The sequence below is a fragment of the Salmo trutta genome, chromosome 12, assembly GCF_901001165.1.
Source record: "Salmo trutta chromosome 12, fSalTru1.1, whole genome shotgun sequence".
In the NCBI taxonomy this organism is placed as follows: Eukaryota; Metazoa; Chordata; class Actinopteri; order Salmoniformes; family Salmonidae; genus Salmo; species Salmo trutta.
Window position 1 is genome coordinate 54,319,517 of NC_042968.1, and position 10,704 is coordinate 54,330,220.

Consider the following 10,704-nt stretch of genomic DNA (forward strand, 5'->3'; position numbering starts at 1 on the left):
AAATGGCCACCTAGTGCCCGACAAAGAACTTGTCATACTGTGTGGATGAGTCAGTACACAGCTAACTCACACAATACATAAGAGAGAAAGATGGTCCACACATGAATTTGTGGTGAAAATGTAATAGATTTTTCAGAACAAACAATACACCTAAATGGACTTCATTGGGCTCCTGAGTGGCACAGCATCTCAGTGCAAAAAGCATTTACAGTCACTGGTTTGAATCCAGGCTGTATCACATCCAGCTGTGACTGGGAGTCCCATAGGGCGGTGCACAATTGGCCCAGCGTTGTCCAGGTTTGGCCATCATTGTAAATAAGAGTTTGTTCTTAACTGGCTTGCCTAGTTAAATAAAAATTCTGTCCAATTTTCCTCCCCCCCCCCCCCACAAATTCACACGTGACAACCTTCTGTCTCCATGGAATACAATGAAATAATCTCAGAACTCCTGTATCTCTGAAGTTAAGCAAGGTCAAAGCTAAATAAGAAATTATATTATGACTAAAACAGACACAGGTTGTTAAAAATATATTTTTTAACTTTGTAAGTATAAAACACTTTTTGAGCAAAATCCAATCAACTCAAACTTTTTCAGAACATGACAAGAACTTCTGCATTTGTTGGTCTATGTACAGAATGTACAAGTTTCTTGTCAGAAAAAATAATCTAAAAACTTCCCTAAACACCCCACCTTTCACCTTTAAAACAGTACAAACCAACAGATACCTCAAAGACAACACACCTCCCTCGAAAGACTACAACTACGGTTACAAAATTACCCAAACAAATATGCAAAACAAAATCAATATGGCTCCCCTTTCCTTCCTGACTTGCCTAGTTAAATAAATAAAATAAAATTCCTGGTGGTGTGAGGTCACTTCCTCTATGCAGTCTTCTGCTGGCCCTTCTTTCCAATCAGAGACTTGTGGATGTGAGGAATTACACCTGCATGAGGGAGAGAAAGGGACATTATGAATGTGTGATGCTATTGCTACACATTGGTAAGTGAAGAGGTGTTTGCCCCCATGTAATGTAAAACACTGAGTTTCTGGAAGACCAATAGATGAATCCAATCCAAGAGTTTAAAACTCACCTCCTCCAGCGATGGTGGCCTTGATGAGTGAGTCCAATTCCTCGTCTCCGCGGATGGCCAACTGTAAGTGACGCGGAGTGATACGCTTCACCTTCAGATCCTTAGAGGCATTCCCTGCCAACTCCAACACCTGAAAGTGACACAACAATAGTCTCAGTCTTTACCAATTAGGGTAGGGTTGGAGTAAAACATTGCTTGATTGACCTCAGAGCACTCAATGAGCTTCCTTGAATTTTTTTTTATATATATGGTTAAATAAAAACATCTCACCTCAGCCGTGAGGTACTCCAAGATGGCGGCGCTGTATACTGCTGCGGTGGCTCCCACTCTGCCGTGGCTGGTGGTCCGGGTCTTCAGGTGTCTGTGGATACGACCCACCGGGAACTACAACACACACAGTCAGAAATGCTCTAGGTAGAAGTTGCCCATTTATCTGTGTTTCACTTGTGACTGATACAACAGAGAAAACCCGGGGAAAAGAGATGTAGGTACATGCCTGGAGTCCAGCCCTTTGGGAGCGAGACACAGCCTTCGCCTTGGCTTTGCCACTGTCCTTTCCAGCTTTTCCTCCTGCCTAGAAAGTGACAATGAGATTCAGTGAAATGGCTGATGCATAAATGTGATTAAATGTGTTTTTTACTTTTTTCTTCTCAGCGCGATGTATAACTGTGACCAAGCTGAACAAGATGCAAGATGGTGTAGGTGTACAAAATAAAAATTATTAATACACTAAAAACCTCCAATTAATTTTTGTAGCCTAGTGGTTAAAAGAGCATTGGGCCAGTAACCGGAAGGTCTCTGGTTCGAATCCCCTTGAGCAAGGCACTTAATAATTGTTCCTGTAAATCGCTCTGGATAAGAGCGTCTGCCAAATGACTAGCTAAAATGTAGATGCAACTTCAAGCAAACCGAAGGCACATGCAACTTGGTCATTACAGTAATCTGATTCATAACACACACTTCTCTCCACCAACTGAAAGATAAAGGACCATTTCCGATTCATAACGTTAGCTATGTAACTGGCAAACTGTCATTTGAGTTCTCGCTAAGACAATTCGTGACAATTTTGAAAACAAAAAGAGCCAAAATATACCTTTCTATAGCTAACTACAATAAAAATACGAAGGAAGAATGGTTTAGGTATCTCGCTAAAACTGAAATATATATTGGTACATTTGTAGCTTGCTACCACAGCAGGTAGTGCTAACAGTGCTAAGGTAAGGAGGTGGTAACTAACGTTAGTTACCGTAGCTAGCTACCTCAATAAACAATCCAAACTTTGCGAATATCTTGGAATATTACATCAGAAAGAGACGGGACTTAACGTATATTAGACACATATGTTTGAAAAAGCATGAGGAGCAAGTCGGTTGTAAGCCAGGTGGCGTAAATGTAGCTAGATGGCACTCTTTCGTTAGTTTTCGAGTGTTCGTCGACGTCCTATTTCGCACGCATCAAGCTTGCAGTCGTGAATCCTAGTTACTCTTACTAGCCAGTTTAATTAGCATATCAGTGCTAAAATGTAATGACATTTACGATCATCTGTCCTATAATACAGACAACGTACATACAATATATATATTATTTAACTCGTTACCATGTCGCCGGTGAGTTTTCCCTGTTGTATTTCCAAACCTAGAAAAACAATAAACCCAAAGAACAAAAAAGGCAAGCAAATGAATGAGGAGTTTTCAGAGCCAACCAATAGCGTCTCTGTTTATTGGTTCGAACAGTCTCTTCAACCAATTGCAATAGTGTTTGTACAGTGTATACTCATCTCTGCAACTGGATTGGACGCTTTGTGATAGTATAAATACAAGAGAAATACTACAGCGGTCCGTACTATTCGTGATACTTAGGGCGTCCCTACTGTTCTTAATATAATATATATAATATATATACAAAAGTATGTGGACACCCCTTCAAATGAGTGGATTCGGCTATTTCAACCAAACCCGTTGCTGACAGGTGTATAGATTCACACAGCCATGCAATTGTACCATCTTGGCATGTCACCTTTCCAACAAGTCAGTTTGTCAAATTTCTGCCCTGCTAGAGCTGCCCTGGTCAATTGTAAGTGCTGTTATTGTGAAGTGAAATCGTCTAGGAGCAACCGCGGCTCATCTGCGAAGTGGGACCACCGAGTGCTGAAGCGCATAGCTAGTAAAAATCTTCTATCCTTGGTTGCAACACTCACTACTGAGTTCCAAACTGCACACAAGGCTAAGATCACCATGCGCAATGCCAAGAGTCAGCTGGGGTGGTGTAAAGCTCGCTGCCATTGGACCCTGGAGCAGTGGAAACGAGTTCTCTGGAGTGATGAATCACACTTCACCATCTGGCAGTCCGACGGACGAATCTGGGTTTGGCAGATGCCAGGAGAATGCTACCTGCCCGAATGCACAGTGCCAACTGTAAAGTTTGGTGGAGGAGGAATAATGGTCTGGTTTTAATGGTTTTTCACAGTTCGGGCTAGGCCCCTTAGTTCCAGGAAAGGAAATCTCAATGCTTCAGCATACAATGACATTCTAGACAATTATGTGCTTCAACTTTGTGGTAACAGTTTGGGGGAGGCTCTTTCCTGTTTCAGCATGACAATGCCCCCGTACACAAAGCAAGGTCCATACAGAAATGTTTTTTCGAGATTGATGTGGATGAACTTGACTGGCCTGCACAGAGCCCTGTCCTCAACCCCATCGAACACCTTTGGGATGAATTGGAATGCCTAATCGCCCAACCTCACTAATGCCCTAGTGGAAAGCCTTCCCAGATGAGTGGAGGCTGTTTTAGCAGCAAAGGGGGGACCAACTCTATATTAATGCCCATGATTTTGGAATGAGATGTTCGACGAGCATGTGCCCACATACTTTTGGTCATGTAGTGTAATTCAGTTGTCCCTACCCCATTGAAATTAGTCTGGTAGACTTACAGTAGTGTAGAATTACATGTAAATTAAGATGAAATAACAAAAAGTATTTTGCATGGACAAGTGTAAACTACATAATCCATGTAAATGAGTTTATATGAATTGTGAGAGATAATGCCTTACATTGTTTAGTCTTCTTTTCCAGTGCAATTCAGAATGAGTATGCCACATTTGTACTTAGGTTTTTTAATGAATAATGATGGGATTTATATTGTGCTTTTCCAGATACTCAGAGCGTTACATTGTATGAAGAAAAAAACCTTCAGCCACCACACTACCAATAAATCTGACCTCCCTGAATCCTATGTCACTCTATTCCCCTCTCACTTGTTCACCTTTGATGCTGCCAAACCCGGGATAAATACTTGAGCGCTGTAATTTTGTTTGGCAGACACAATATAAGCAATAGAAATATGACAAAAGTCCCAAAAGTGCAAACTCCAAGCTAGTAAATTTAGTGCCACTCAACTGGTCTACTTTACAGTATTTGATACCTATTTGACCCAGGTAATCTGCCAGTATATTGAAAGCCCTGGACCTTGATGTTTGCAACCTGTGTAATAGGTGAGCAAGCTAGGCACTCTGTCGGCTGCTGTCCTTTCACCTGGGGCATATTCAGGAGGATGCAACGTTAGAAAAATGGTTTACTCTAATCTTATCTAGTTGAAGAATCATGAATCACTTGAACATGGGTCTCTGATTCAGAGGCAATCACTTTACCAAAGGTTGCTACACTATATACCCAAAGAGAAGCAGATTCCTCTATCTGAACTTTCTGTAGCACATTTTTTTTAACCTTTATTTAACTAGGCAAGTCAGTTAAGAACAAATTCTTATTTTCAATGACAGCCTAGGAACAGTGGGTTAACTCTCTTGTTCAGGGAAAGTACGACAGATTTTTACCTTGTCAGCTCAGGGATTCAATCTTGCAACCTTTCAGTTACTAGTCCAATGCTCTAACCACTAGGCTACCTGCCACCTCCATAATGCCCTCATTGGAAAGCCCCTCGATCTCCTCTCTTCCTTGTGAGAGAAGCCCATTCCAGTCAGGACTCCTCAGTGGTGGAACGAATCTCCCCCTGCTGTCGGTGCAACTTTGGTGAGCTGGGATTTGAAATGGGTTGGGAACTGGATCGGTGGGCATAACAAATCAGGGCACCTCCGTAGGAAATGAAATATCCATGTGGTTTGAGCACCCCTGTGATTCTTAAACTGCATAAAAGGCGAGGCAGACAACATCTGAAGGGGGAACAGAATTTAACACAACACAGGGAAAAAAAAGCAGGATTAAATGTATTTTTTCAAACTGGGCCCTGGGTTCGAGTCTCAAACAATCCATCACTGAATTCGCTGCACTGGTGTCAGAAGTGAGATAGTGAAGGAGGGGTATATAGTGTAACGATCTTTGGTAAGGTGTTTGCCTCTGAATCAGAACCCCTCTGAATTCGCTACAACACTGTCTGACTGATTGTTGGGATGATTGGTGTGATGGGCACCACTGTGGTGGAATTAATAGCAACATCAAATATTCACATTCATATCTGGGTGACAGGGAAAATATTAGGAGTCACATGGCTAAGTATTTTAGAACCATAGTAGCCTACGTGAGGAAATTAGGTTCATAAAAAGGTGCAAGGTTAAATGTATTAATATCAGTGTAATTGAGTGCTCATTTGTGACATTGTAAAATTACTGTCACTGTACAGTATAACTGTAACAGTTATGACATAAGGAGTTGCTTTTATGTATGTAGTATTCCCCAGTATTCCCCAGAATTTAACGCTTGCCCAGTTTGCCTTAAATGACATAGCAACGGCAGAGAAAAGGATCTGCTACAATTTATTGGTACTCCATAGTAAAAATTGTTGTAACAATATTGTGGCCCGTTGATTGGACGGTGATGTGGTCCACGATAATTACGTCAACAGAACCTACATCTAATCCAATGACATGTAGGAATGTTAAGACGTAGGCGTGATAGCCAGCGGAAAACGACCAATGAGAAAACAAACTCGTTGAACCTGGCGTGATTGGCAGACCCAAGGCCAATGTGGGAGCGCTCGGGGAGGGTTTTGGTGGTGACCATGAAGGGGGTGTGCACGCGGAGACGGAGATACTCACAAGAGGGAGAAGCTGGCTGGCGGTGCTGAAGATGGCGGATGGTGACAGTGGGAGCGAGCGCGGTGGCAGCAGCGGCGGAGGGGGAGGTGGGAGCGGGTACCAGCCCTTCCAGAGAGAGCAGGAGACGCAGGAGCTGGCGTCCAAGCGGCTGGACATCCAGAACAAGCGCTTCTACCTGGATGTCAAGCAGAACAACAAGGGCAGGTTTATCAAAATTGCCGAGGTGGGGGCCGGGGGCTCCAAAAGTCGCCTGACCCTGTCCATGTCAGTTGCGGCGGAGTTTCGCGATTACCTGGGGGATTTCATAGAGCACTACGCCCAATTGGGGCCTAGCAGCCCGGAGCAGATCGCACAGTCCTCGGTCGGAGAGGACGGTGGGCCCAGGCGAGCCCTGAAGAGCGAGTTCTTGGTCCGGGAGAACCGTAAATACTACCTCGATCTGAAGGAGAACCAGCGGGGGAGGTTCTTGCGGATCCGACAGACCGTCAACCGAGGGCCCGGGTTCGGAGTAGGTGGGCCAGGAGGAGGCATGCAGGCCGGCCAGACCATAGCCCTTCCGGCCCAAGGCTTAATAGAGTTTAGAGACGCCCTTGCAAAGCTTATAGATGATTATGGTGGAGACGACGAGGAATTGGCCTGTGGAACGGCGGTTGGGGGCTATGGGGAGCTTCCTGAGGGCACATCCATCATGGTGGACTCTAAAAGGTTCTTTTTCGACGTCGGATCAAACAAATACGGCGTGTTCCTGCGAGTGAGCGAGGTCAAACCGAGCTACAGGAACTCTATCACCATCCCGTTCAAAGCATGGGGAAAGTTCGGAGGTGCTTTCAGCCGGTACGCCGAGGAAATGAAAGAGATCCAGGAGCGACAGCGGGATAAAATGTACGAGAGGAAAGAGGAGTCGGAGGGAGAGGAGGTGGATGATGACTGATTAGTTGAAACAGCTGATAGAGTTCAGTTCACACAGTGAGATTTGCAATATTATATGTGGCAGAAATTACAGATTTAAGTGCATGACGAATCGAACTTTAATACAAACAAATATCGTAGCGTAAAAAGTACGTTTGAAATGGGAACCATTATTGATGTATTATTAAAACCTGGAGTTTAATGAAAGTTATGGGGCAAAGAGTGTCTAAATGAGACCTTTCTCATGGGTTAAAAAAAGAAATGAAATTATGTTTTGTAAAAAAAGAAAGAAATATCCTCAAAACCAGCAACTTGGTTTTCATAACAATATAAGAAGCCAATGAAATCTTTATAATACATGTTTCCTTTAAAATATAGATATATATTTAAGAGTAAGGAGTTGAATCCATTAATGCAGCTATTATTTCCATTGCTCCTTGTAAGGAGATAACCAGCATCCATTGTATCCCTGTTCTAGCTCTCTCCTATGTGGCAGTGTGTGTTACCTTACAAGTTAGTGAAAGTAGTACAAAGGAATGTCTAGAAAAGTTGTCATTTTTCTGGGGGTTAATATTTGGTGTGTTAATTGATGGGGGGAAGCTATATAACATTGGCTGTACCATAGCAGGGCCTTTAACAGACAATTATAATGAGAAACGTTACGGAGAGATGAACTGTATCTGCAGGCTTATCTGAAGGCCTCTGAGACTAAATTGGAGACTTGTGCTAACGTAGTTAGCTCACAGTATCATGTCACCCTCCAAAACAAATACTGTAGGCCTAAACATGGCGGATGAGTGAATGCTTTTGTCGTTTTTACATATAAATGCCTGGCAATATTTACAAGGTCTGTTTCCTGGGACTTATTTTATTTGAAAGTAACTTATTTTATCTTGTCAGATGGGAGCAGAGCAGTGTGTTACCTCCCACAACAATGTGGCCTGGTATCAAGAGAGTGGCAGGCTTATTAACCTGTCGGCAACAAGAAAGGACAGTCTCTTCCTACTGTGTGCGTCCCATCCCGCGGGAGCCTGCTTCCCAGTTCAGAACAGTTTGTGCATATATTATGCAAAAATGTTGACATTTTTTGTACATTTGGTCTTCTGCAAGGGTTTTTTTCAGGCTGTTTGTGCACATTTTTTCTCTCGAATGCAAGCCGGAGGAAGTGGGTAGCCGGAGGAAGTGGGTAGCCGGAAGGAAGTGGGTAGCCCGAAGGAAGTGGGTAGCCGGAAGGAAGTGGGTAGCCCGAAGGAAGTGGGTAGCCCGAAGGAAGTCGGGAGCCCCTTTTGCCAGATTGGACAACAATAGGGATTTTTCAATGAAGTGATTGTTTTCATTCAACGAGAGAGTCATTATTTTAATGCCATTTTTTTTATTTGAGAAATACTGCACCAAATGTCTTAGATGTAAAAACATCTCTGCAAAAACATCTAAATTAATGACATAGTGTGCACGAACAGCTGAAAAAAAACCTTGCCATAGGCCAAAACGAACAAAAACGTAAATTTCATCATAATATATGCGCAAACTGTTTTGGATGGGAAGCATGCGGACGTCTTTACCCACACACCGCGGGAGCCTTCTTATATGGCCATTGGAATTGATCACTGGGTGAAATCCAGAGGAGCTGCTGCTACTACTTTCACCCAGCCAGCCAGGAGTGTATAGGGCATCTGTCTCAGAGCCCAGGCATCAGCACTGCCACACCACTGACGTTACACTACGCCTCTGGTCAGTAACAACTGGATGAATAGTTTCCTTTTTATTTAGAAAGATAACTATATTGAAAGAAAATGATGCTTATAAGTGAGATTAAAAAAAACTAGCATACAATATTTTTTACCTTACCTTAAAATACCTTAAAGAAAAGGAAAAGTATATGAATTATAGAAGTATAACGCAGGCTTATGAAACATAGCTGGGATGCGACCGAATTGTCCATGTTTTTTTCTTTGTTTATTCTCACTTTCATTTGTTGGTTTTCTCCCAGAGAGTGAAATAAATAACACTTCTGTGATTAAAAAAAATATTAATGCAACAGATATTGTGATTGTATACTTTAGAAAACTCTCTCTTTCTCTCCCTCTTCCCTCCTCCCCACTCCAACACAACCAGTAGCTGCTGAAAGGGAGTACATAGTTCTCCATTTTCACTTACTCTTCTTAGGTTGAAACGGGCAGACACTTCATCCTCTCAGGTGTTCCTTTAAGTATTACTTATTAGGCTCCTACACACCTATCAAACTACAGCCAGTTGAAATAATTGGCACAGTGTGTGGTCCCAGTTGGTCTCTGTTTCTCATAGTTGTTCCCGATTTAACACATGGAATCGGCCAAGGGAAATTAGTCTGAGATGGGGGGGGGGACTGCTCAACGCATCACCGGTAGTTTGTTGGCTGTGGACTAGTTGGATAGACGTATAGGAGCCTTCAAATGACACATTCTAAACTCCAAGCTTGAAGTTGCCTTCAGTTTAACTAATTATTTTGCCTGTTGTCATCAAGGCAATTAGGTTTTATTGTTGTAATTGGAAAAGACTACTAAATAGTGTACTGTAAGTACATGGAAAAGCAAACTCGGGCTCCCGATTGGCGCAGCGGTCTAAGGCACTGCATCTCAGTGCAAGAGGTGTCACTACAGTCCCTGGTTCGTATCCAGGCTGTATCACATCCGGCCGTGATTGAGAGTCCCATAGGGCGGCGCACAATTGGCCCAGCGTTGTCCGGATTTGGCCGGGGTAGACTGTCATTGTAAATAAGAATTTGTTCTGAACTGACTTGCCTTGTTAAATAAAGGTTAAATGAAATAAATAATAAAGTACTGCCTGACATTCATGGCTCAATTGAGTTAGGTATTTAACGTATCTAGTAATCCAATTGCTTTACGATGCTAAGAATGTGTGTGTGGATTCTTTGCCACTTTTTGTTGTTGCACTTTGAGATACCAAACACAATGTTATGTATTAGTCTCACAGCCAATTTAGTGAAGATGTGGTCTCCAGTCTTCTCCCCAGCAGAATCTCAGTAGTGACACAGCAGCTGTCGTAGATGTGTGCTCTGCTGTTGTACCATATCAATACCCTCTTCTTTTCATCAGTCAATGAAAGAGCTCTTAGGAAAACAGATTCACATCTCCAGCCTAAACATTCACCTCAACACAACACAAGGTAAATGTAGAAATAGGAATTAGAATGCATATCTAAATAAATGTGTGTTTGAGATAGGTCTGCACTGATGATAGGATCATTATCAACAGCAAAGTCTCTAGATTTGTATCATCTATGTATCTTGAACCAGTATGCCTCCATCAGACCCAATTAAACTAGGGATTACATGCTTGAATAGTCCTTAACCACAGGTCTCGGATCAGAGTGTAGCATTTTAAAGAGCTATTCCCTTCCATCTCATATTGCTCAAATGACCAGCAAACCTGGGTTAAAAAAACAAATAAAGCAACACCTCCCCTATTTGACATAGATATTTTGTGTGTATGTATTGATATGTAGGCTATGTGTGCCTTTTTAAACGTATGTAGTTCTGTCCTTGAGCCGTTCTTGTCTATTAATGTCCTGTATTATGTCATATTTTGTGTGGACCCCAGGAAGAGTAGCTGCTGCTTTCGCAAACAGCTAATGGGGATCGTAATAAAATACCAAA

General features: G+C 42.6%; 2 protein-coding genes across 2 annotated transcripts; one reads left to right on the plus strand and one right to left on the minus strand.

The window, feature by feature from the left end:
* Positions 1-515: 515 nt before the first annotated feature.
* On the minus strand, positions 516-2,795 carry LOC115203799 (histone H2A.V). The gene is made up of 5 exons (XM_029768802.1): positions 2,691-2,795; positions 1,590-1,667; positions 1,364-1,477; positions 1,094-1,223; positions 516-945 (listed from the first exon to the last, which is right to left on the minus strand). The coding sequence occupies exons 1-5, from the start codon at positions 2,691-2,693 to the stop codon at positions 884-886; spliced, it is 387 nt and encodes a 128-aa protein (XP_029624662.1). The 5' UTR covers positions 2,694-2,795; the 3' UTR covers positions 516-883.
* A 3,335-nt stretch (positions 2,796-6,130) lies between these two features.
* On the plus strand, positions 6,131-9,087 carry LOC115203798 (transcriptional activator protein Pur-beta). The gene has a single exon (XM_029768801.1). The coding sequence runs from the start codon at positions 6,172-6,174 to the stop codon at positions 7,069-7,071; it is 900 nt and encodes a 299-aa protein (XP_029624661.1). The 5' UTR covers positions 6,131-6,171; the 3' UTR covers positions 7,072-9,087.
* The last annotated feature ends 1,617 nt before the right edge of the window (positions 9,088-10,704 follow it).

Coding starts and splice junctions, on each gene's coding strand:
- LOC115203799 (XM_029768802.1), bottom strand. Junction 1,224..1,363: donor TGGAGTACCTCACGGCTGAG/GTGAGATGTTTT, acceptor TGTCACTTTCAG/GTGTTGGAGTTGGCAGGGAA. Junction 946..1,093: donor GGCCACCATCGCTGGAGGAG/GTGAGTTTTAAA, acceptor TCCCTCATGCAG/GTGTAATTCCTCACATCCAC.
- LOC115203798 (XM_029768801.1), top strand. CDS start 6,172: ATGGCGGATGGTGACAGTGGGAGCGAGCGCGGTGGCAGCAGCGGCGGA.